This window comes from Bubalus bubalis, chromosome 3 (assembly GCF_019923935.1).
Source record: "Bubalus bubalis isolate 160015118507 breed Murrah chromosome 3, NDDB_SH_1, whole genome shotgun sequence".
NCBI lineage: Eukaryota > Metazoa > Chordata > Mammalia > Artiodactyla > Bovidae > Bubalus > Bubalus bubalis.
Genome location: NC_059159.1, coordinates 21,888,395 through 21,913,411, shown reverse-complemented (window position 1 = coordinate 21,913,411; position 25,017 = coordinate 21,888,395). Strand labels below are relative to the sequence as shown.

At 39.4% G+C, this 25,017-nt stretch overlaps 1 protein-coding gene and 1 pseudogene across 1 annotated transcript; one reads left to right on the top strand and one right to left on the bottom strand.

The window, feature by feature from the left end:
- Positions 1 to 13,430: 13,430 nt before the first annotated feature.
- On the bottom strand, positions 13,431 to 22,031 carry KRT39 (keratin 39). The gene is made up of 9 exons (XM_006043365.3): positions 22,023 to 22,031; positions 21,194 to 21,829; positions 20,260 to 20,342; positions 19,375 to 19,531; positions 18,495 to 18,656; positions 18,254 to 18,379; positions 16,699 to 16,919; positions 15,032 to 15,302; positions 13,431 to 13,974 (listed from the first exon to the last, which is right to left on the bottom strand). The coding sequence occupies exons 1-8, from the start codon at positions 22,029 to 22,031 to the stop codon at positions 15,041 to 15,043; spliced, it is 1,656 nt and encodes a 551-aa protein (XP_006043427.3). The 3' UTR covers positions 13,431 to 13,974; positions 15,032 to 15,040.
- Positions 22,032 to 23,570: 1,539 nt separating this feature from the next.
- On the top strand, positions 23,571 to 24,267 carry LOC102396906 (annotated as a pseudogene).
- Positions 24,268 to 25,017: the final 750 nt, after the last annotated feature.

The following is a 25,017-nucleotide window of genomic DNA, read 5'->3' as shown; positions in this document are numbered from 1 at the left end:
GAGAGAGAGAGAAAAAGAGAAAGAAGGGGAAAGGAGAGAAGGAGGAAAAGACAGATGGAGAGGAAGAGAAGGGGCAAGAGAAGAAGGAAGAGGTAGAGGAACAGGAGGAGGAGGAGAATATGAAGAGAACAGTGGGAGGACCAAGAAAACACATTCAGAAACTTGGCTATTGGTGACATCACGTTAATTAGAATATTTAGAAACATTGGCATATTACGTATTTTCTTATGTGCATGTAAGTGGTGGTCTGCGTCTTAAATGTATCACCTAAGAAAGAACTGCATATATAATGTTCAACCCCAAATGATAATTCAATTAAATAAACCTTTTCAATGTTGCCAAATAAGGTTGTTCCCATTTGAACTGGGTGCGTGGGTTGTTCCCATGAAGCTTGTGAATCATGCATAAATACACAGGCCAGATATTTCTAGCCAGCCAAATAGCCAAAGGATTCATTTCCTATAAAGTCATTTGATCACAGTGTTGAAACAATGTATCCCAGACTTGCTTGACTGATACTAACCCATGGCACTGTCTCATGGACGCTGGTTGCCTTGGCCTAGGAACTCTTCCTAGCATGGATGGCATACCTCCTTTCTCTTTGGGGACACTTACCTTTTCTCCTGAATTTTAATCTCTTTCTCCCTTCCTCTCATTTGGAAGGGGAATTTGCTTTTAAAATACCGTTTATTATCAAAACTTGAATTTAATTTTTTCTTTATTTTATTTTTGTTTTTTTAAGCTCTTTATTTTGTATTCAGTTATAGCCAATTAACAACATTGTGATAGTTTTACGGGACCAGCGAAAGGACTTGGCCGTACACATACATGTATCCATTCTCCCCCAAACTCCCCTTCCATGCAGGCTGCCACGTAACATTGAGCAGAGTTTCATGTGCCAACCAGTAGGCCTTGTTGATTGTCCATTTTAAATATAGCAGTGTGTACATGTCCATCCCCAATTCCCTAACTACTCCTTCCCCTTATTGCTCCCCTGGGCAACCATAAGTTTGTTCTTTGAAAACTTCAATTTTAAATCAAAACAGACAGAATTAGGATAAACCTACTCAAGCAATGAGTAAGATATTTTTCTCCATTGTTTGAGAGATGGAAATTAAGGGAATTAATAATAATAACAACATACAATTATTAGCTTATAAAGAACTTAAAGAGCTTATTGATGGCATCAAATTGCTTTTGAAAGAAATCAGAGAGAGGAGTTGGAGGATGTTTTGTCAAGTGTCATTTCCTGTGTACGTATGCAGAGGACTAGACACAATGAGTGACATCAGGAATTGTAAGGGGAACTAATGATGTTAGATCAAGAAGATTCTGGGTGAGGATTCAGAGCACAGGGAAGTCAAAGGATGCTCCTGACGATTAGACCTGAATGGCACTGTCTTGTGGCCCAGGGTGGTTTCCATCAGACCCAGTTTCACCCCAACTACTACCGATGTGACAAAGAAGCAGAAGAGAGAGTACTAGATTCTCTTACTGACTGCGTAGTGATGGGCCAGTCACCTTTCTCTCTGAGTTGCAGTTTCTCCATCTCTGATATGAAAAAAATATATATATATTAGATGCCACAAAAATACTTTCCTAATTTTCAAAAAGACACAAGCACTTTCATGTTCGTTGTGGCACTATTCTCAATAGCCAAGAGAAAGAAACAACCGTCTCTGTTCATGATGGATGAATTAAAAAAAAAAAAATCACACACACACACACACACACACACAGACACTCACACACTGAGCCTTAAAAAAGGAAATCCTTCAGTATGTGGCAACATGTCTGAACATTACACTAAATGAAATAAGCCAAGCACAGAAGGACTAAAAATGCATAATTCTATTTATATGAATGATTTTAAATAAAGTCATTGCAACAAAGGATAGAAGTTGCCAGGGGCTTGGATGAGGGGGAAGGGGGAAGTTACTAATCAACAAGTATAAAATTTCAGGGGGGAAGGAGCTAAGATGGTGGAGGAGTAGGACAGGGAGAACACTTTCTCCCCCACAAATTCATCAAAAGAACATTTAAACGCTGAGTAAATTCCACAGAACAACTTCTGAATGCCGGCAGAGGACATCAGGCACCCAGAAAAGCAACCCAAGTCTTCGAAAGGAGGTAGGAAAAAATATAAAAGACAAAAAAAGAGACAAAAGAGGGAGGGATGGAGTTCCGTCCCGGGAAGGGAGTCTTAAAAAGAGAGAAGTTTCCAAACACCAGGAAACCTTCTCACTGCCGAATCTGTGCCAAGCCTTGGAAGCACAGAGGGCAACATAATAGGGAGGAAAAATAAATAAACAATTAAAACCCGCACATTGCGAGCCCTAAGGTAACTCCCCCAGCGGAGAAGCAGCGCAGACTCCTGCATCCGCCATTAGCAAGCGGGGGCTGGGCAGGGAGGCGTGGTGCAGGCTGCATCGCAAGGATCTGGCAGAATACCCTGAGCGCTATCTGAACGAAATAATTTGGGCTAGCAAACCAGACTGGGGGATATCTACCACTCGAAAAGCCAGCCCTAACCTAAGACACCGCCAGGCCCGCGCACGGAACAAAGGACTGAACAGAGATAGCCGGCGGCAGACCTTCCCCCTCCGGTGACAGGCAGCCAGAGCCGGAAGGGGACAATCGCAGCCCCAGAGAGACACTATCTATAAAACTGTAAGCAGGCTTCTTTGCTAACTAAAACTACTTGGGGGTCTGGACGGTCAACATCTGCCTGAGAAGGTGTGCCGGTTGCACACCTAGAGAACTGAGCGGCGGGGAGGCGATAAGTCACAGCAATTGCGCGCGCCAAACACCTCATCACCTGAGCTGCTCGGATCTGGGAAGGGCACAAAATGCAGGCCCAACTGAGAGTCTGCGCCTCTGAGGACTACCCGAGTGCCTGAACCTGAGCGGCTTGGACCTGGAAGTGCAGGCAGCCCAGGGCAGGCCACGGATGGTTCCCAGCGGAGCAACCTAGAGCCTGAGCAGCGTGGGCAGGGAGGCTACACACGCCGTGAACGGGGGGCAGACCCAGTGTGGTTGAGGCACTGCGAGCACACGCCAGTGTTATTTGTTTGCAGCATCCCTCCCTACCTCCCCACAGCGCGACTGAACAAGTGAGCCTAAAAAAAAAAAAAAAGTGTCCTCAACCGTCCCCTTTGTGTCAGGGCGGAAACCAGACACTGAAGAGACCAGCAAACAGAAGAAGCTATAACAGAGGGAACCGCCTTGGAAGCTACAGGCAACAGATTAAAACCCTGTGGTTAGTACCAACTACATAGGAAGGGGCCTATAGATCTTGAGAAATATAAGTCGGACCAAGGAACTAGCCAAAAATGAACTGAACCCACAATACTCACAACAAAACTGGAGAAAGTCCTAGATATATTTTTACTGTTTTTATGATCATTCTTTCTTTCTTTCTTTTTGTTATTTTTTTTAATTAAAAAAATTTTTTTTAAGTCCTCTATTATTCCCTTAATTTTCACTTTTATAACCGATTACTTTGCAAAAAAAAAAAAAAAAAGAAGACCCTATTTTTTTAAAGCAAACTTCATATATATATATTTTATAATTTTTTTGACCTTGTTTTTTTTTTTTTTTTTTCTTCTTCTTTTCTTTAACATTGTATTTTTGAAATTCCAAACTCTACTCTAGATTTTAAATTTTAGCTTTTTGGTATTTGTTATCAATTTTGTACCTATGGTTTTTTTTTTTTTTTTATAATTTCTGTGACCCTTTTTTATTTTTTCTTTTTCTTTTTCTCTGTTTCTTTCTCTTCTTCTTTTAAATAACATTGTATATCGGAAATTCCAAACTCTACTCTAGATTTTTAATTTATGCTTTTGGTATTTGTTATCAATTTTGTACCTGTATTTTCTTTATAATTTATGCAACTTTCTTTGTTCTTGTTTTTTTTTTTCTCTCTCTTTCTTTTTCTTCTTCTTTTTTTAACATTGTATTTTTGAAATTCCAAACTCTACTCTAGATTTTTAACTTTTGCTTTTTGGTATTAGTTATCAATTTTGTACCTATATTTTCCTTATAATTTTCGCGACCTTGTTTGTTTTTGTTTGTTCGTTTTTTCTCTCTTTCTTTTTCTTCTTCTTTTCTTTAACATCGTATTTTTGAAATTCCAAACTCTACTCTAGATTTTTAATTTTTGCTTTTATGTATTTGTTACCAATTTTGTACCTTTAAGAACCCAATCTTCAGTACCCACTTTTCACTAGGGAGCAAGATTACTGGCTTGACTGCTCTCTCTCCCTTTGGACTCTCCTTTTTCTCCACCAGGTCGCCTGTGTCTCCTCCCTAACCCCTCTCTACTCTACCCAACTCTGTGAATTTCTGTGTGTTCCAGACGGTGGAGAACACTTAGGGAACTAATTACTGGCTGGATCTGTCTCCTTCCTTTTCATTCCCCCCTTTTATCCTCCTGGCCACCTCTGTCAACTTCCTCCTTCTTCTCTTCTCTGTATAACTCTGTGAACAACTCTGAGCAGTCCAGTTGTGGAGTGCATATAAGGAAGAGATTACTGGCTAGCTCACTCTCTCCTCTATTGATTCCACCTCATCTCATTTGGGTCACCTCTAACTCCCTCCTCCCTCTTCTCTTCTCCATGTAACGCTGTGATCCTCTCTGGGTGACCCTCACGGTAGAGAAACTTTTCATCTTTAACATAGATGTTTTATCAATGGTGCTGTATAGAAGGAGAAGCTTTGAAACTACTGTAAAAATAAGACCGATACCTGGAAGCAGGAGGCTTAAGTCCAAACCCTGACTCCAGGGAGCTCCTGACTCCAGGGAACATTAATTGACAGGAGCTCATCAAATGCCTCCATACCTGCACTGAAACCAAGCACCACACAAGGGCCAACAAGTTTCAGGGCAAGACATACCAAGCAAATTCTCCAGCAACAAGGAACACAGCCCTGAGCTCCAAGATACAGGCAGCCCAAAGTCACCCCAAAACCATAGACATCCCATAACTCATTACTGGACATTTCATTGCACTCCAGAGAGAAGAAATACAGCTCTACCCACCAGAACACAGACACAAGCTCCCCTAACCAAGAAACCTTGACAAGCCACCTGTACAAACCCACATACAGCAAGGAAATGCCACAATAAAGAGAACTCCACAAACTGCCAGAATACAGAAAGGACACCCCCAACTCAGCAATTTAAACAAGATGAAGAGACAGAGGAATACCCAGCAGATAAAGGAACAGGATAAATGCCCACCAAACCAAACAAAAGAGGAAGAGATAGGGAATCTACCTGATAAAGAATTCCGAATAATGATAGTGAAATTGATCCAAAATCTTGAAATCAAAATGGAATCACAGATAAATAGCCTGGAGACAAAGATTGAGAAGATGCAAGAAAGGTTTAACAAGGACCTAGAAGAAATAAAAGAGAGTCAATATATAATGAATAATGCAATAAATGAAATTAAAAGCACTCTGGAGGCAACAAATAGTAGAATAACAGAGGCAGAAGATAGGATTAGTGAATTAGAAGATAGAATGGTAGAAATAAATGAATCAGAGAGGATAAAAGAAAAACTAATTAAAAGAAATGAGGACAATCTCAGAGACCTCCAGGACAATATTAAATGCTACAACATTCGAATCATAGGGGTCCCAGAAGAAGAAGACAAAAAGAAAGGCCATGAGAAAATACTTGAAGAGATAATAGTTGAAAACTTCCCTAAAATGGGGAAGGAAATAATCACCCAAGTCCAAGAAACCCAGAGAGTCCCAGACAGGATAAACCCAAGGTGAAACACCCCAAGACACATATTAATCAAATTAACAAAGATCAAACACAAAGAACACACAAGAGAATTCCCATAAGGATAACAGCTGATCTTTCAATAGAAACTCTTCAAGCCAGGAGGGAATGGCAAGACATACTTAGAGTGATGAAAGAAAATAACCTACAGCCCAGATTATTGTACCCAGCAAGGATCTCATTCAAATATGAAGGAGAAATCAAAAGCTTTTCAGACAAGCAAAAGCTGAGAGAATTCAGCACCACCAAACCAGCTCTCCAACAAATACTAAAGAATATTCTCTAGACAGGAAACACAAAAACAGTGTATAAAATCAAACCCAAAACAATAAAGTAAATGGCAACGGGATCATACTTATCAGTAATTACCTTAAACGTAAATGGGTTGAATGCCCCAACCAAAAGACAAAGACTGGCTGAATGGATACAAAAACAAGACCCCTACATATGTTGTCTACAAGATGCCCACCTCAAAACAGGGGACACATACGGACTGAAAGTGAAGGGCTGGAAAAAGATTTTCCATGCAAATAGGGACCAAAAGAAAGCAGGAGTAGCAATACTCATATCAGATAAAATAGACTTTAAAACAAAGGCTGTGAAAAGAGACAAAGATGGTCACTACATAATGATCAAAGGATCAATCCAAGAAGAAGATATAACAATTATAAATATATATGCACCCAACACGGGAGCGCCGCAATATGTAAGACAAATGCTAACAAGTATGAAAGGAGAAATTAACAATAACACAATAATAGTGGGAGACTTTAATACCCCACTCACACCTATGGATAGATCAACTAAACAGAAAATTAACAAGGAAACACAAACTTTAAACGATACAATAGACCAGTTAGACCTAATTGATATCTATAGGACATTTCATCCCAAAACAATGAATTTCACCTTTTTCTCAAGCGCACATGGAACCTTCTCCAGGATAGATCACATCCTGGGCCATAAACCTAGCCTTGATAAATTCAAAAAAATAGAAATCATTCCAAGCATCTTTTCTGACCACAATGCAGTAAGCTTAGATCTCAATTACAGGAGAAAAACTATTAAAAATTCCAACATATGGAGGCTGAACAACACGCTGCTGAATAACCAACAAATCACAGAAGAAATCAAAAAAGAAATCAAAATTTTCATAGAAACGAATGAAAATGAAAACACAACAACCCAAAACCTATGGGACACTTTAAAAGCAGTCCTAAGGGGAAAGTTCATAGCAATACAGGCATACCTCAAGAAACAAGAAAAAAGTCAAATAAATAACCTAACCCTACACCTAAAGCAACTAGAAAAGGAAGAAATGAAGAACCCCAGGGTTAGTAGAAGGAAAGAAATCTTAAAAATTAGGGCAGAAATAAATGCAAAAGAAACAAAAGAGACCATAGCAAAAATCAACAAAGCCAAAAGCTGGTTCTTTGAAAGGATAAATAAAATCAACAAACCATTAGCCAGACTCATCAAGAAACAAAGGGAGAAAAATCAAATCAATAAAATTAGAAATGAAAATGGAGAGATCACAACAGACAACACAGAAATACAAAGGATCATAAGAGACTACTATCAACAATTATATGCCAATAAAATGGACAACGTGGAAGAAATGGACAAATTCTTAGAAAAGTACAACTTTCCAAAACTCGACCAGGAAGAAATAGAAAATCTTAACAGACCCATCACAAGCACAGAAATTGAAACTGTAATCAAAAATCTTCCAGCAAACAAAAGCCCAGGTCCAGACGGCTTCACAGCTGAATTCTACCAAAAATTTAGAGAAGAGCTAACACCTATCCTGCTCAAACTCTTCCAGAAAACTGCAGAGGAAGGTAAACTTCCAAACTCATTCTATGAGGCCACCATCACCCTAATACCAAAACCTGACAAAGATGCCACAAAAAAGGAAAACTACAGGCCAATATCACTGATGAAGATAGAGGCAAAAATCCTTAACAAAATTCTAGCAATCAGAATGCAACAACACATTAAAAAGATCATACACCATGACCAAGTGGGCTTTATCCCAGGGATGCAAGGATTCTTCAATATCCGCAAATCAATCAATGTAATACACCACATTAACAAATTGAAAAATAAAAACCATATGATTATCTCAATAGATGCAGAGAAAGCCTTTGACAAAATTCAACATCCATTTATGATCAAAACTCTCCAGAAAGCAGGAATAGAAGGAACATACCTCAACATAATAAAAGCTATATATGACAAACCCACAGCAAACATTATCCTCAATGGTGAAAAATTGAAAGCATTTCCTCTAAAGTCAGGAACAAGACAAGGGTGCCCACTTTCACCATTACTATTCAACATAGTTTTGGAAGTTTTGGCCACAGCAATCAGAGCAGAAAAAGAAATCAAAGGAATCCAAATTGGAAAAGAAGAAGTAAAACTCTCACTGTTTGCAGATGACATGATCCTCTACATAGAAAACCCTAAAGACTCCACCAGAAAATTACTAGAACTAATCAATGATTATAGTACAGTTGCAGGATATAAAATCAACACACAGAAATCCCTTGCATTCCTATACACTAATAATGAGAAAACAGAAAGAGAAATTAAGGAAACAATTCCATTCACCGTTGCAACGGAAAGAATAAAATACTTAGGAATATATCTACCTAAAGAAACTAAAGACCTATATATAGAAAACTATAAAACACTGGTGAAAGAAATCAAAGAGGACACTAACAGATGGAGAAATATACCATGTTCATGGATTGGAAGAATCAATATAGTGAAAATGAGTATACTACCCAAAGCAATTTATAGATTCAATGCAATCCCTATCAAGCTACCAACAGTATTCTTCACAGAGCTAGAACAAATAATTTCACAATTTGTATGGAAATACAAAAAACCTCGAATAGCCAAAGCGATCTTGAGAAAGAAGAATGGAACTGGAGGAATCAACCTACCTGACTTCAGGCTCTACTACAAAGCCACAGTTATCAAGACAGTATGGTACTGGCACAAAGACAGAAATATAGATCAATGGAACAAAATAGAAAGCCCAGAGATAAATCCACGCACATATGGACACCTTATCTTTGACAAAGGAGGCAAGAATATACAATGGATTAAAGACAATCTCTTTAACAAGTGGTGCTGGGAAAACTGGTCAACCACTTGTAAAAGAATGAAACTAGAACACTTTCTAACACCATACACAAAAATAAACTCAAAATGCATTAAAGATCTCAATGTAAGACCAGAAACTATAAAACTCCTAGAGGAGAACATAGGCAAAACACTCTCTGACATACATCACAGCAGGATCCTCTATGACCCACCTCCCAGAATATTGGAAATAAAAGCAAAAATAAACAAATGGGACCTAATTAACCTTAAAAGCTTCTGCACATCAAAGGAAACTATTAGCAAGGTGAAAAGACAGCCTTCAGAATGGGAGAAGATAATAGCAAATGAAGCAACTGACAAACAACTAATCTCAAAAATATACAAGCAACTCCTACAGCTCAACTCCAGAAAAATAAATGACCCAATCAAAAAATGGGCCAAAGAACTAAATAGACATTTCTCCAAAGAAGACATACAGATGGATAACAAACACATGAAAAGATGCTCAACATCACTCATTATCAGAAAAATGCAAATCAAAACCACTATGAGGTACCATTTCACACCAGTCAGAATGGCTGCGATCCAAGTCTACAAGCAGTAAGTGCTGGAGAGGGTGTGGAGAAAAGGGAACCCTTTTATACTATTGGTGGGAATGCAAGCTAGTACAGTCACTATGGAGAACAGTGTGGAGATTCCTTAAAAAACTGGAAATAGAACAGCCTTATGATCCAGCAATCCCACTGCTGGGCATACACACTGAGGAAACCAGAAGGGAAAGAGACACGTGTACCCCAATGTTCATCGCAGCACTGTTTATAATAGCCAGGACATGGAAGCAACCTAGATGCCCATCAGCAGATGAATGGATAAGAAAGCTATGGTACACATACACAATGGAGTATTACTCAGGCATTAAAAAGAATACATTTGAATCAGTTCTAATGAGATGGATGAAACTGGAACCTATTATACAGAGTGAAGTAAGCCAGAAAGAAAAACACCAATACAGTATACTAATGCATATATATGGAATTTAGAAAGATGATAACAATAACCCTGTGTACGAGGCAGCAAAAGAGACACTGATATATAGATCAGTCTTATGGACTCTGTGGGAGAGGGAGAGGGTGGGGAGATTTGGGAGAGTGACATTGAAATATGTATAATATCATGTATGAAATGAGTCGCCAGTCCAGGTTCGATGCAGGATACAGGATGCTTGGGGCTGGTGCACTGGGACAACCCAGAGGGAGGGTTGGGGAGGGAGGAGGGAGGAGGGTTCAGGATGGGGAACACAGGTATACCTGTGGCGGATTCATTTTGATATTTGGCAAAACTAAATCAATATTGTAAAGTTTAAAAATAAAATAAAATTAAAAAAAATGAAATCATTCCAAAAATAAATAAATAAATAAAATTTCAGCTATATGAGATAAATACATTGTAGAAATCTACTGTATAGTATTGTGTCTAACAAAACTGTATTGTTCACTTAAAAAATCTGTTAAGAGGGTCGATCTCATGTTAAGTGTTCTTACCACAGTAAAGTAAAATTTAAAATAAACACACTTAGTCTGTGAATTTTTGGACAAAGAGAACTATCAGTGCTAATGACATAAAGACTCCTGGGATGGTTTCTAACTAGAAGCAATGACAAGCAAACTGGAGAAAGGTGCTTTGAAAAATAATCTGTTGCTGCTGTGAATTTTTTCTATTCTTAGACACTGATTATATAAAGTATCAGGTGCTATTTTGACTTTCCTAAGGAAATCAAAGTACTTAAAATTCAGTCTTATTATTGTGTGGTGGCATTGAGTGAGTCACTTAACTTCTCTATCTGTTGGTTTCTTTATTTTTTTGTATTTTATTTTTTATTTTCTATACAAGTTTGAAAGACTATTTTCCCATTGACAGTTATTAGAAAATAACTTTATTTTGTTGGTTTCTTTATCTTTTATATGGGAATATTAATAATAACTACTTTATGGTAGTGTTTTGAGGATTAAATTAGTTAATAACACTTATTAACAGATTTATTATTGATGAACCCCACTGTATAAACAGGTGGATGGATATGTGGAGAAGGAGCTGTCTGTAAGTGTGGTCATCTAGCAAGCTCATTTCAGAACCTAAAAGAAAGCCCCCGACAAAGGTATCACGTCATCCAGAACTTTAAATCAAAAGGCACTTGTCAGATAGAAAGCAGTGGCTTTTAGTTCAGTGTACATGCCTCGGCTGAGGATATTTGTTTAAATTTGCATTTCAGGGTCCCACACCTGGAGATGCTAATGCAGGAGGTCTGGGATAGGGCCCCCAAATTTGAATGTTACAAGCTCTCCAGGGTATCTAGACGTAGTTTCTGGGTCAACTGGAGAATTCCTGGTGGAAAGTAATGCAAGAGGTTGTCACTAACCCAGTTTTTGGGGAAATTATTTTAGGCTGCTTCTTCTAACTAGAAATTTCTGTTAGTAATGGCAGTATTGATAATAATACCAGCTAACAGTTACTGAATACATGCTGTTCATCAGCTATTCCTCTAAGCACTTTACATGCTCTAGTTCATTTAATGCTCAGAATGATCTGGTGGTAGGTACTGCTAATACCCCCATTTCACAGATGGGGAAAGTGAGTTCCAGGAAGGGTCAATAAACAGTCTGAGGGCTCACAGTGAGGAATCAGAGGTGAGATTTGAACCCAGACTCCAGAGAACATGCTGTTTCCTGATTTATGATTGACTTTTGAGTTGTGCTAAAGTTATACTTAGAATTTTTTTTTATTTTGTTGAAGTATATTTGGTTTAAAATGTTGTGTTTGTTTCAGGTGTACAACAAAGTGATTCAGTTATGCATAGATATATATCTATTTTTTTCAGATTCTGTTTCCTTACAGGTTATTACAAAATACTCACTTTAGTTCCTTGTGCTATATAGTAGGTCCTTGTTGGTTATTTTATATATAGTAGTAAAAATTCCTAATTTATCCCTCCTCCCTTCTCCTTTGGTAACCACAAGTTTTGTTTTTTTTTTAATCGAATCCCTCCTTTTCCTCTCCATTAGACCCTTATGTACTGTACTCTTGGCCTACACCTAACTAATAAAAAACCCTTTAACTCCCTCCTGTGGCTGTATAGGATATTAATTTAGCTTCCTGGGAAAAGTCCAGACCCGCTTATCACCTTTAAAAGGTTTGGCCACTCATATACAAAGTCCAGTAGATAGTTTTATCTTCCCTTATATAGAGAAACACTTAAGAAATCCATTAGCTGTTGAGTGGTCAGATCCCCTCATCACCATGCAGTTTCTAATGATTTACTTCGATCATGGAAGGCATGTGGGAGACTTTGCTCTGAGCAGAAGGAAGATGTCCTATTTCTAGAAAAAGTTGGCAATGGCATTGCCGTACCAGCCCAAGGTTTCTCTGAATCCAGCAAGGCTCCTAAACCCTGAGTCTTGTTGGACTTGAACCTCAGAGCAGACCGTGCAGCTCTGATCTTTCCTTAGTTGGTTTCCCAGTTAGTGTTGATGGTGTGTACAGGGTGGACTGGGGACTATCTCTGAACCGGACACAAAGGAAGAAGGTATGGAAGGAAATGACACATGCCTAGATTTCAATATAAGGAATAAAAACTCCCTTCTGCACAGCGTTTTACAGCTTACAAGACCCTTTCACCATCATTATCTCCTTTTTAAAAGTTTATGGTACATTTTATTGAATATCAATGTTGTCACTATTTGCTTAAGACATAAGTCCCCATCACCATGAGGTATTTAGTGAGGTCAGAGAGGAGGGAGCTTTCCCTGGAATCTTATAAGATTTCAGTTTAAATGAATTTTGGAAAAATCATTGATTTTAAGGGTCATAGACCACTGGCATGGACTAAAGTTATGTTGATCACAAGATTGTTAAGGTGATTTTCATTAAAAGGTGATTTTCATCATTATCTCCATTAATCCTTCCAGCTGTGCAATAGACAGGGCCCTAGTTATTATGTCCTTTTTGTTCAAGGGCACGCACACACACACAAGCTGATTTAAAAGTCTGTCTTGGAGTTTCTGGCTCTAAACTGCATGTTCTTCCCACATTTCCATCCTTCAGTTTGAGATAGAATGCAAGGAAGTGCTGATCAGAGGTAATTTGAGCATTCAGAGTTAAAAGAGATTATTGATAGAAAATAGATCCCTCTGGGAGTCCTGCAACCCATTTGCTTAGTGTAATTTGCTACTCGTCTGGAGGAAGTGTAGGGCTAAGCTGTGAGCTAACCAATGCTTTCATCTTTGATGTGGCCACAGCCATCAACTGATACTGATACGTGCTCTAAGACTTCAAAGATGTTTTATTGAGTAGAACTGTGGGCTTGATCACAGGAGATCTTATTCTATTCTTTTTATCTGTCAAAGCCAAACACTATTAAAACTCCAAAATCATGACTGGAGAACTAAATTCACAGAGAAAGAATTTTAACATGAGATAAGAATGATAAAATTAGTTCTAGGGCTTATATAAAAACATTTGTATAGTACTTTTCAGCATACAGAGCAGCTTCACATAGAAACTGCATCACATAGAAACTTCATCTGATCATCACAACAACCCTGTGAAGTAGGCATGAATCTCATTTAACAAATAAGGGAATTAAATTTGATGACGGCTCAAGATTTGCCAGAGTCATGGTTAGAAAGTGGCAAGTATAGGACTTCAGGACTTTTGGCTTCACATTCTGTGTATGGGTTGAAATTATTTACTGAAACTTCTGGAAAGGTAAAAAAAATTTTGTACAGACTGATTTAAACAGTCTGAGACCTTACTGTAAGAAGCTCTGATAATGGCTGGTACCTAAATGGTGCGTTCTCACATTGGGACTGCTTGCAAGCAGGAATTATTCTTGATTACTTCTCTGCAAGGTTTGTTGGTATTGAGTCCATTTCTCTATTCTGATAGATTGAAGCAGGCATCTAAGTTATTTTTTCATGGCACCTGTCACAGGGAGATAGAGGAGCAGGGTAATGTCTTGAGATTTCCAGCTACATGTCCTTTGTCAAACAATCAGAACTAAAGCCCATTCCCTAAAGAATAGAAGGAGAAATAGCAAACATTTAATGAAAGGATCCAAGATATTTCTTCAAAATGCTCTGGATTCATACCCCACAATGATTCCCGATTCTTGATGAAAATATTTGGAGAGCCTGATGATTTACAAAGTTTTGGAGAATGTGTACATCTTTAAAAATATTTTTGTGCATGGCGCTTCCCTGGAAGTCTGGTAGTGAAGACTTGGTGCTTTCAATGCAGAGGGTGCGGGTTCCATCCTTAGTCCAGGGACTAAGACGTTGCATGCCATGCAGGCAGATAAAATACATACAACAAAATACATTCACACAAACAAAAATAAAAACGAGGAAAAACTCCAGTCTTCATCTAGAAGGAGTGCAGAGAGAGAACAGAGAATGGGAGATGAAGGACTTGAATATCCTCAAACACATGAGTTGTAAAACTTAAAATTCAAGAAGCCCAAAACATCTTGAGCATAATAAATAAAATAAGTAAAAAATTAAAAAAAATATTTGAGAGCAGGCAGAGTGTGTACGTGTGGATAAACAGTCATTGAGACAACAGAGGTGAATAGGATTCAGACTCACGACTATTCAAGGAAACTAAGTATTAAAGACTTTTCTCTGTTCATGCCATCCCCACATTAGCTTCTTTCTATATACAAATAAGGAGTTTAGAAGGAAAGATTTTAACTTTTCACCTTCATGTTCTGTGGCCAAAAACAACCCTCAAACTTGTCTGACCGGCTCTAGAGAGGAACGTAAGTAAACAGGCCTGAATGAACACAAGAGAACCTGCCCATCACCTGTGGAGTCAGGTAATGTAGGTCACCTTGTCACACCTACATATCAGTGCCTGACCTTCAGATACATGGGAAATGTGCTTCCAGAGAAATGTCATTTATTGTCGTGTTGGTGGCAATGACTTAGGGAAGGAGCAGAATAAAAAATCTTATATCTAGCAAAGGGGACCCAATGTAGTAGCAAGAAACTAAGTACCTCAAGGGACTGGGGGGTTCTGGCAGAAACAAGGATTGGCCTCTCTTTCATGAATCAGAGTCATTTTTATCACCTTGGGACGTCAGGCTTTGGCAGTTCTGGTGATGAAGCAAGGCTGCACGTGCTTGTGAGAAGAAATGACTTTCCCATCCTTGATCTCCTCAGTGATGGTGCAGATTTTAACCAGAATTCTGGGCAGGATGCTGCAGGTGCTGTGGGACTCATGTATCCCACAGGGGCCTAAGGATGATGTGTGAACTGGGGCTGTGCATTCCATGGTCCTGGCCTTGCTGGATATGCAAGCAGAAGGCTCATGCTTGATGGCACACGAGTGACAGGGAAGCCTAGGAAAAAACAGAATTTTGCTTGTGATTGAGGGAAGGCAATGGTGGCTATGGAGAAACATGGCAGTGATTAATTTTTCAATATGTGTCACTTAAAACAAGTACTTCCTAATACTTGTTTATTCATTTTACACAAGCACCAGTGGAAGAAAAAGAATCAGACCAGACCCATGGGAAAGCAGCATCCTAGGTTTAGACGTGCTAGATTATGTAAGCTGCCATTACAGCCAATGCCGTAGCGTTGGATGAACAGGCCAGGCGTCCAAGACAGGAGTGGAGCCCAGGTCTGTCATTTGCCAGCTGGTGACCTCAGATAAGTCAGTTAACCCTCCTGAGCTTTAGTTTTTCATCTGTAGAATGGATATAGTGGGAACTCAACAGTGAGAAGGGACAAGTCAGAGGGCTTACTATATGAAGAAAGGAAGTTAATCTGGTATTTTCCCTAATGAGAATGTTAGTCACAGTTCTTTTGGTGACCGATCTCCATCTATGGAAGAGTCCTCAATGCTTCATCCAAGATCTCTGAAGTATCTTCTGGGTGTCTATAAGTGACTAATCTTTAGAGAATTAGAGTTGGGAGGAGTTACAAGTAAGAACTCTTTGAGGAAGCATCATGTTTCTTTGATGGATGATTCAAGGTACTTTGGTATGTTATAGCTCCTCAGAGTGATCACAGAGGTGAACATTGTGCTAATATAATGTGGACATGCCAGTGAAAAGATTGCTGTGAACAGAGTTCACTGATTGTTTCTGGGAAGGAAGTCTCCTTAGCAGTTGTAAACTAAGTCTGCATTTGGGGCATTAGTTTGGATGGAGTTGATTCAAAGAGCTCATACTCCTTATCAGTTCTTTATGAGTTGGTTAGCTTCTTATCATTAACAAAATCACAACTTCTGTAAAAGATGCTGATACACACATGTGTACATGCTGCTCTTGGCCATCAAGGGCAAGTGACTGGACAAGGCTAGGAGTTTCATCCTGAGCAGAACGTTTCTCCTAAGGGAACATGGTTGTCCTATTCGATCTCATGACAGTCAGATTTTCATCTCAGTAGGGGAAAAATCTCTAAATCACTAGGAATGTTCATCTTTGGGGAAACTATTTTTTTCCCCTAGTAATTTTTAAGACTTTAAGAAGCTAGCCAGCCAGTAGGGAATCAGTCTGGAGCACTGGCTCTTCAAAAACAATGCAGTTCAGCTCACCCCTCAAATTTGGACTAGGTTACGATTGTAGGCCTCCAAACCGCACAGCTCTAGAGAGAGTGGATGGACTGTTTCAGCCGAAGTGCCCCATCACCGACAAGAAGACCAAGGTGATTGTTCCCCGTTGCTGGTGGCAGCACACGTATGTGTGTGTTTGAGCCTTTTCTTGCAGAAACTGCTTTTATTTTACGTACTTGCCATCTGAGCTCTCCAGAAGGCTGTGGTATGTGGCAATCTCACACTCCAGCTGTGACTTGACATCTAGCAGAATCTCGTATTCTTGGTTCTGTCTTTCCAGGGCCCCCCGGATCTCTGCCAGCTGAGCCTCTAGGTTATCGATCAGACACTGGATCTGGGCCAGCAAGACTGCGTAGCGGGCTTCCGTTTCTGTCAGGGCACATTCCTGGGAGTCTCTCTATCACAGAGGAGGAAAGGAGAATTTCTAATGATGACTCCCTTAAACCCAAGTCATTTGTGATCAGCATCATTTTAAACAGTGTTTTTTTTTTTTTTTTTTTTAATGACAGGTACTAATGACTCTCCAAGCCCTCTTATTACTTCCTAACCAAACAAATCTAAAAATAAAATTATCAACTATGTTAAAACTTGCTTTTGTCTTTTTTCTTTGGGCATCTCTTTAAATAATTATCTTCCTCTTCCTTAATCACCTGACAATCTCCTACCACATTCTCCTACCTAAAACAGAAAAAAAATTCCAACGTATTTTACACTTAGGCATTAAAACCACATTACCATGGCACCTCGCTTTATGAGGATTTGTACCTTAAAAAGGAGAAAAAGGAAGTGAGCAGCAGTTAGCCATAAACAATTCCTTCACTGAAGCAATTCCTTTACATGTAAAATATGAGAGTTGAACCTTTGGTAATTGAAGTTCTTTCCTGATCTATCATTCTGTATGACTATATATAATGGGATTTTAGTTTTCAATAACATATGACTTGCATGATTATTCTAATTTTTACAGATGAGAAAACTGAGGCTCAGGAATTTAAATGAGTTGACCAGCTGGTGACAAAACCAGCTTTGGGGCAAGGTCTTCCTAATACCCTACATACCAGAGCATTTAAATAATTTCCTACTTCAGGGAGGTTGTAGAAAGAGGAAGAAGTGGTTCCAGCTTTGGAACCTGCATTCTGGCTCAGACTTGAATTTCTTTTGTGACTTTTGACAAGTTACTTAATGCCTCAGGAGCTCATATCTCCATCTACAAAATAAGTGAGATGAAACTTCTCTTGGCTTTGACTTGGTAAAGCCACCTTAGCTCTCTGAGCCTCGTCTGTAAAATTGGCTTAATAATTATGCCATGTCCTTCAAAAGATTATTTTAATAAATTTGATAGTTTGTAAAACTGTTTTGCATATAATAAAATGCTCTTATAGAGTTTCCCAAAGTATACTCCATGGATTATCATTGCTGTGAGATGCTCTTTTAAAAAAAAGGAGTCCATGGTCAAATGAGTTCTAAAATGCTGAATACTATATATCCCTTTCTTGTTGATTCATGGTGAACATCAGCTTATTGAAGGCCTGTAGGAAGGTACTCTGTTTCACCTTTGTTTAATCCAGGATTTCTCTGGCTTATTTGATCACAAGGTCTTTTTTTAGCACAGACCCTTTAGGAAACAGAGGAACTACTGTTCTAAGGGACACACGCTGGGAAACACAGCACCACAGATTCAGGGACTATTGCCATCACTGCTGTGCTGGGTCTGGTCAGTGTTTCAGTTACCATGCGGTGCTGGGCGTGCAGTTCAATCTCCAGAGCATTCATGGTGCGTCTCAGTTCAATGATCTCCTTCTGGTAGCACTGCTGTTGTTGAGTGCTGGTCACCACCTGCTGGTTCAGCTCCTCCATCTGAAACGCAGTCAAAGGCCATCAAAGGATATCATGAAGGGAAAGCTTGACTGTGTTTCAAGGGCCCCTGGAAGTAGGGTTAACTTTTTGTTTTTGCATTTTCTACCCTCCCTACCTGTGTGTTGAACCACTCTTCTACATCTTTGTGGTTTGTCTCCATGATCGACTCATACTGACATCTCATTTCTCGTAGAACCCGGTTTAGGTCAACAGACGGGGCACTGGTCACTTCAATGTTGAGTCTGTCCCCAAGCTGGCTCTGTAAGGAACTGATTTCCTATGGAAAGAAAAGAATGTGAAGTCATTTGATGAACAGATGACCCTCTTGTGCTCTTGTTTCAGTCTAACAGTGATAATTCAGCTTAATTGCATCTGAAAGAAAGCCCACAATAAAGGAATACATGATTTACAGGTGCTATTATATGGCAAAAACCACTACAATATTGTAAAGTAATTAGCCTCCAATTAAAATAAATAAATAAAAAAAACATGTTACGACTTAAGGCTATTTCAGATATGACTGTGTGTTCAAGTATGTGCAATATTACAAGGAATTAACTAGCAAGATCAGGATTTAAAAGAATTTAGATCATTTCCATAGGTAACGGGTGAAGTGACATTGAGGTGAAATTTATAATGAGAGATCATAGTCTTTATGATGCCAATATGTCCTTATGCCAATATTGGCTTATAGCAGTAGTGGCAGAAGTCTGTGCAGAGATGCCTATAAAAAGATGGGAAACCTGTGAGCACAGGAAAATTGGGTTGCTTCCTTCTCCTGGAAAAACTAGAGAGGACAGTGGAGGCTTCAGATATTGTGTTGTAGGCAACAGATTTGAAACACACTGAATCAATGAATGGTAGTAGTAGTAGATATAATCAAGGTAAAACAGAGTAGTGGCTAGTGGGGACAACTTTTGTCAAATTCAACTCAAAAAAATTGATGCTACTTTTAGAGGCTTAGTTTGTAATAACTCTCTTGGTCTATCTCTAACCTGTTCATGGTCGTTTTTGAGGCAAAGGAGCTCCTCTTTCAGAGACTGGACTTGTGCCTCCAGGTCAGCCTTGCCCAGCGTCAGTGCATTCAGGATCTGCTGTAGGCCATTGGCATCTGCCTCCACTAGCTGGCGTAGGGACACCTCAGCTTCATACCTATAAAAATGAGACATGAAAAGTAGGTATTAAAATGTAGATGGTGTAAATCAAGCCAAGAAGAACTTTCTTCTGCATTTTTCACTAGGCTTCTCATTTCTTATGTTTCCATCAGAGGTTTTATTCTCTTTAAAGGTAGAATCATTTGAAAACATCAAAATGGGTTTGCAAATTATACAGTTATGCAATTATGCAGTCCATGGGGTTGCAAAAAGTCACAAAGAGTTGGATACAACTGAGCGGCTGAACTGCACTGAATTATGATTCCTTGGTTTGTCAGTGGTGCTCTCTTGTGATTTAAGATGAATGAGTTTATCGTCCTTCTCCTTCCACTAGAGGCAGTGTAGTGTAAATGCAAAGAGCAAAATTAAGATTTAGCAAGCTTGGGTCCAAGTTTTCATCTTGCCTTGTACTAGTTGCATGCCTTGGAGCCTTTTAAACCTCAGTTTCTCACCTTAAATGGGATAGTAATACATTAGCTCTATCTATCTTATTGACTATTGTGCAGGTAATCAGATGTGTTCATATGTTATAAACTGCAGATACTGGATGCATGTGAGTGGTCGTGACTCTCAATCATTTATAGTGAGTTTGGTGGTCTTCTCTGGTCTGGTGCTGACATGGCATGGGCAGGAGAGTGAGTAGACTTGGAGATGGTCTTATTGGGACTGTGTAGCATCAGACGCAGGGTGAACTCTGTCATGAACGACAGAGCTGGGTGGGCTTACTTGGCTCTCAAGTCATCAGCAGTCAGTTTGGTGTTGTCAATTTGTGAAACCAGTCTGGAATTCTCAGCCTTGGTACACAAGATCTAGAATTAAGAAGTTGCACACACAAATGAGACAAACACCAAGATATCCTCCTTTAAGAGCCTCCAAGGGGCTTATGTGTGTTTCAGTTAACAGGGGGAGGCTAGTTAGGCTTTTCATAGCTATGCTTAGTATGCTGGGGAAGTTTGGGAAGTCAGAGTTTTTTGTTATTTTCCTTAAAGATCAGCAAAAAAATTACTTCAACAAAAACTTCTGTAGATGTTTTGCTGTTAAAATATAAAGTTCATCGCACATTTGCATAACATACCAGGGTCCACTGGAATGTTCGTGCTATGAGGGTGAGACATTTTAGTTCACCAATTTGTTCCCAGAGCCTAGAATAATGTCTGGTACATTGTTGCTGGTGCCCAATAAATATTTTTTGAAAAAAATGTAACAGAAAAAAAAATCCATGATGTGTAGCAGCAGCATATCATTCAGAATTTTAGGTTTGGCATGGGAAGAAACTATACAATTTGGAGACGATGAAATGAGCATAAAAGGAGAAAAGAGTGACGATGATTGAAAAAAATGGACACAAGTTAAATTGTTTAGGATCTTGTTTAAACAAAATTCATTTTCTTAGATCCCTGTTTTCTAATCTTTGTTAAAGAAATGGCAGCAGATATTAATATATCTTGGTCATGTGTTATCTGATAGCAGAGTGTAACTCTGGAAAATGAAAAGCTGTAAAACTCTAAATATTGCCTCAACAATTTCATTCAAGAAATTTTCTTACTCTACAAAATATTTTTCAGTATAAAATGAACTAAAATACTAAAGTTTAGCAAATGACTATTGCTTTGAGAACATCAACTCACAATGTAATTATACGCGTTCCTAAGAAGCGTACCTTTTGCTGGAGCTCCTCAATGGTTGCATAGTAGGACAGGTAGTCAGGACATATGACCGGGAGTTCTTTGTTACATTCTTCCTGGATTTTGCACTCCAGTGTGGCGTTCTCTCGTTCCAGCATTCGTACCTTTTCCAGGTAGTTAGTAAGGCGATTGTTCAAGATTTTCATGGTCTCTTTCTCATTACTGTTGATGCCACCATCACACCAGCCACAATCATCCAGAAAGGGACAGGTGTTGAAGTTGTTGATTAAGCAGAGGGGTGTGAGAGAAAAGCAAGGAGTGGGTTCGTAGTCCTGGGACTGGAGAGTTCTCAGAACATGGCCGGTTGGTTGACAGCTATTGGCTTTAAGACCACCATGCTGGCAGCTGGTGTTAGGAAGGATGGTTGTTAAATCTGTAATCCCAGAACAGCTTTGGCAAGGTGTTGTGGAAGACATAGTTGTTGTACAGCCCTTGGTATCCAGAGTGTGTGCCCAGATTTGGTTGATTTCAAAGTCTGTGGTCTCCGGGATCCAAAGCTCAAGGCAACCACGACTGGTTCTAAATTCCAAGCCTCTTGGCTTTTTCCTCTTTGAAGCACTTATATAGCCTCTGCTGTAGGTGGTGTCACAGTAGGCAGGAAGTTCTCCTTTCTAATGTTTATATATCAAACCCCACAGGAACATCTCATTAGTCTGCTTTTTACTTGCCTGAGAAGGGCTACTTGTCCCATAAAAATGTGTATTTAGGCTGTTACTAAGTTATTACCCATCACAACTACTACTTATCATTAGATTCAGAGCTTCACCTTATATCTTCAAAAGGATCTGTCATCATGATTCTAACTGCATCCATTATTAAGCAAGTGTGAGTATGTTAAGTTCATTAAGTCCTCGTTGACCTCTTCCCATGGCATTAAGCTCGATCAGGAATGAGTCCATCCTTCTTTTCCTTTCCTCTCTAAAAAGGGGAAACTACCGATATCTAATAACTATTGGTGAACTTAGAAATCAGTATTTTATTTTGGTATGTCCAACAGAATTTCCCATTTTCATTGTTCTGACATGTTGGTCTTAAGACGCTAAGTAATTGCTGGATTTCTGTTTTAGATTTCCAGGTTGGGTTTGATTGCTAATAAGAAATTCCTTGGAAAACAGGCTGGTCACCTTTCGAGTTTCCAAAACTCACACTTTTAGTACTCAGTGTTTGTTTGTTGTATTACATTAGCTAAAAATTTGCTATGGTGTTGGTTTATGTTTGCTGTTTAAACATAATCTGCTGCAAGATAAGTGTGCTCTTTTTCAGGAATACTTAGCATTATTCTTAAGAAATACTTTATTAGTATTTTGTTCTTGATCCTTTCTGGAGGACCTAGGAGACAATAATTTCCTTACCTTTTCCAGCTTCTAGAGCCTATCCATGTTCCCTGACTTGCTGGCTTTTCCATCCTAAAAGGCAACAATAGCCAGTCAAGTTTTTCTCACATCGCATCACTCTAACACTGACTCTTCTGCTTCCATCTTCCACATTTAAGGAAGAACCCTTGTGATTACATTGGACTGATGTCATCTAGGATAATCTTCCTATTTTAAGGTCAGCTAATTAGTAACCTTTCTTCTCCTTTGTCATGTAGCCTAATATATTTGAAGTTTCTGGGATTAGGACATGAACATCTTTAGGGACTCATTATTCTGCCTAACACACAATGGAAGGGGAAAAAAATGCAATTTACAGTAGTACCATAAAATGTAAAATATGCAAGAATAAATTTAGACAGGTATAAGATGATGCTGTTAAAGTGCTGCACTTATTATACCAGCAAATTTGGAAAACTCATCAGTGGCCACAGGACTGGAAAGGGTCAGTTTTCATTTTAATCCCAAAGAAAAGCAATGCCAAAGAATGTTAAAATTACCGTACAATTGCACTCATTTCACACGCCAGCAAGATTATGCTCAAAATCCTTCAAGCTAGGTTTCAGCAGTAAAAGAACCGAGAACTTCCAAATGTACAGCTGGATTTAGAAAAGGCAGAGGAGAAGCACATCTAGTGATAGAAGAGCTGTATGGGCTCCTGAGAGGTGGGTCAGAAGAGCGGAGGCTGTATCCCACAGACGCTGCTGCTGCTAAGTCGCTTCAGTCGTGTCCGACTCTGTGCGACCCCATAGACGGCCTCCTACCAGGCTCCGCCATCCCTGGGATTCTCCAGGCAAGAACACTGGAGTGGGTTGCCATTTCCTTCTCCAATGATTGAAAGTGAAAAGTGAAAGTGAAGTCGCTCAGTCGTGTCCGACTCTTAGCGACCTCATGGACTGCAGCCTACCAGGCTCCTCCGTCCATGGGATTTTCCAGGCAAGAGTACTGGTGTGGGGTGCCATTGCCTTCTCCTAGCATCATGCATATATTTGATTGGAAGATCAACTTTGATGCACTCTTTAAATTTTCCCACATAACCCCCTCTACACAGCAGCACCTGAAGAAGGTCTCCGCCAGTTTTGTCCTCTGTATGTTTGTGGTGGCTGCAGGGGCCTACGTCCATGTGGTCACCCATTTCATTCAGGCTGGCCTGCTCTCTGCCTTGGGCTCTCTGGGGTTGATGATTCAGCTGATGGCAACACCTCACAGCCATGAATATAAGCAAAAAAAGACTGGGACTTCTGGCTGGATTTGCTTTCCTTACAGGAGTTGGCCTGGGCCTTGCTCTGGACTTGTGCATTGCCATCAACCCCAGCTTCCTTCTCACTGCCTTCATGGTCCCAGCAATGATCTTCACTTGCTTCACCCTGAGTGCACTCTGTGCCAGGTGCCATAACTACTTCTTTCTAGGAGGTATCTTGATGTCAGCCATGAGCCTGATGCTCTTGTCTTTCCTGGGGAATCTATTCTTCGGATCTATTTGGCTTTTCCAGGCAAGCCTGTATGCGGGGCTGGTGGTCATGTGTGGCTTTGTCCTTTTTGATACTCAACTCATTATTGAAAAGGCTGAAAATGGAGATAAAGATTATATCTGGCATTGTGTTGACCTCTTCTTAGATTTTGTAACTCTCTTCAGAAAGCTCATGATGATCCTGGCTATGAATAGGAAGAAGTGAAGCAGTCATCCAGCCTTCCCCAATTTGACTTCCTTTCCCACCCCTCTTTACCTCTTTGCACACATTACAGTTGGCATGTTCTGTGATAATGAAAAGCATCAGAAAAAAAAAAGAGAAGAAAAGGCAGAGGAACCAAAGATCAAATTGCCAATATATGCTGGATCATAGAAAAAGCAAGGGAATTAAAAAAAAAAATCTACTTCTTCTTCATTGACTATGCTAAAGCCTTTGACTGTGTGGATCACAACAAACTGTGGAATATTCTTAATGAGATGGGAATACCAGACAACATGACCTACCTCCTGAGAAACCTATATGTAGGATAAGAAGCAGCATTTAAAACTGGACATGGAATAACAAACTCGTTCAATATTGGGAAAGGAGTACCTCAAGGCTATATATTTTCACCCTGCTTATCTATCTTATATGCAGAATACATCATGCAAAATGCTGGACTGGATGAAGCACAGCTGGAATCAAGATTGCCGGGAGAAAAATCAACAACCTGAAATATGCAGATGATACCACTTTAATGGCATAAACTGAAGAGGAACTAAAGAACCTCTTGATGAAGGTGAAAGAGGAGAGTGAAAAAGCTGGCTTAAAACTCAACAATCAAAAAATGAAGATTATGGCATTTAGTCCCATCACTTCATGGAAAATGGAAGGGGAAAATATAAACAGTGTTAGATTTCATTTTCTTGGGCTCCAAAATCAGTGCTGATGGTGATTGCTGCCATAAAATTAAAA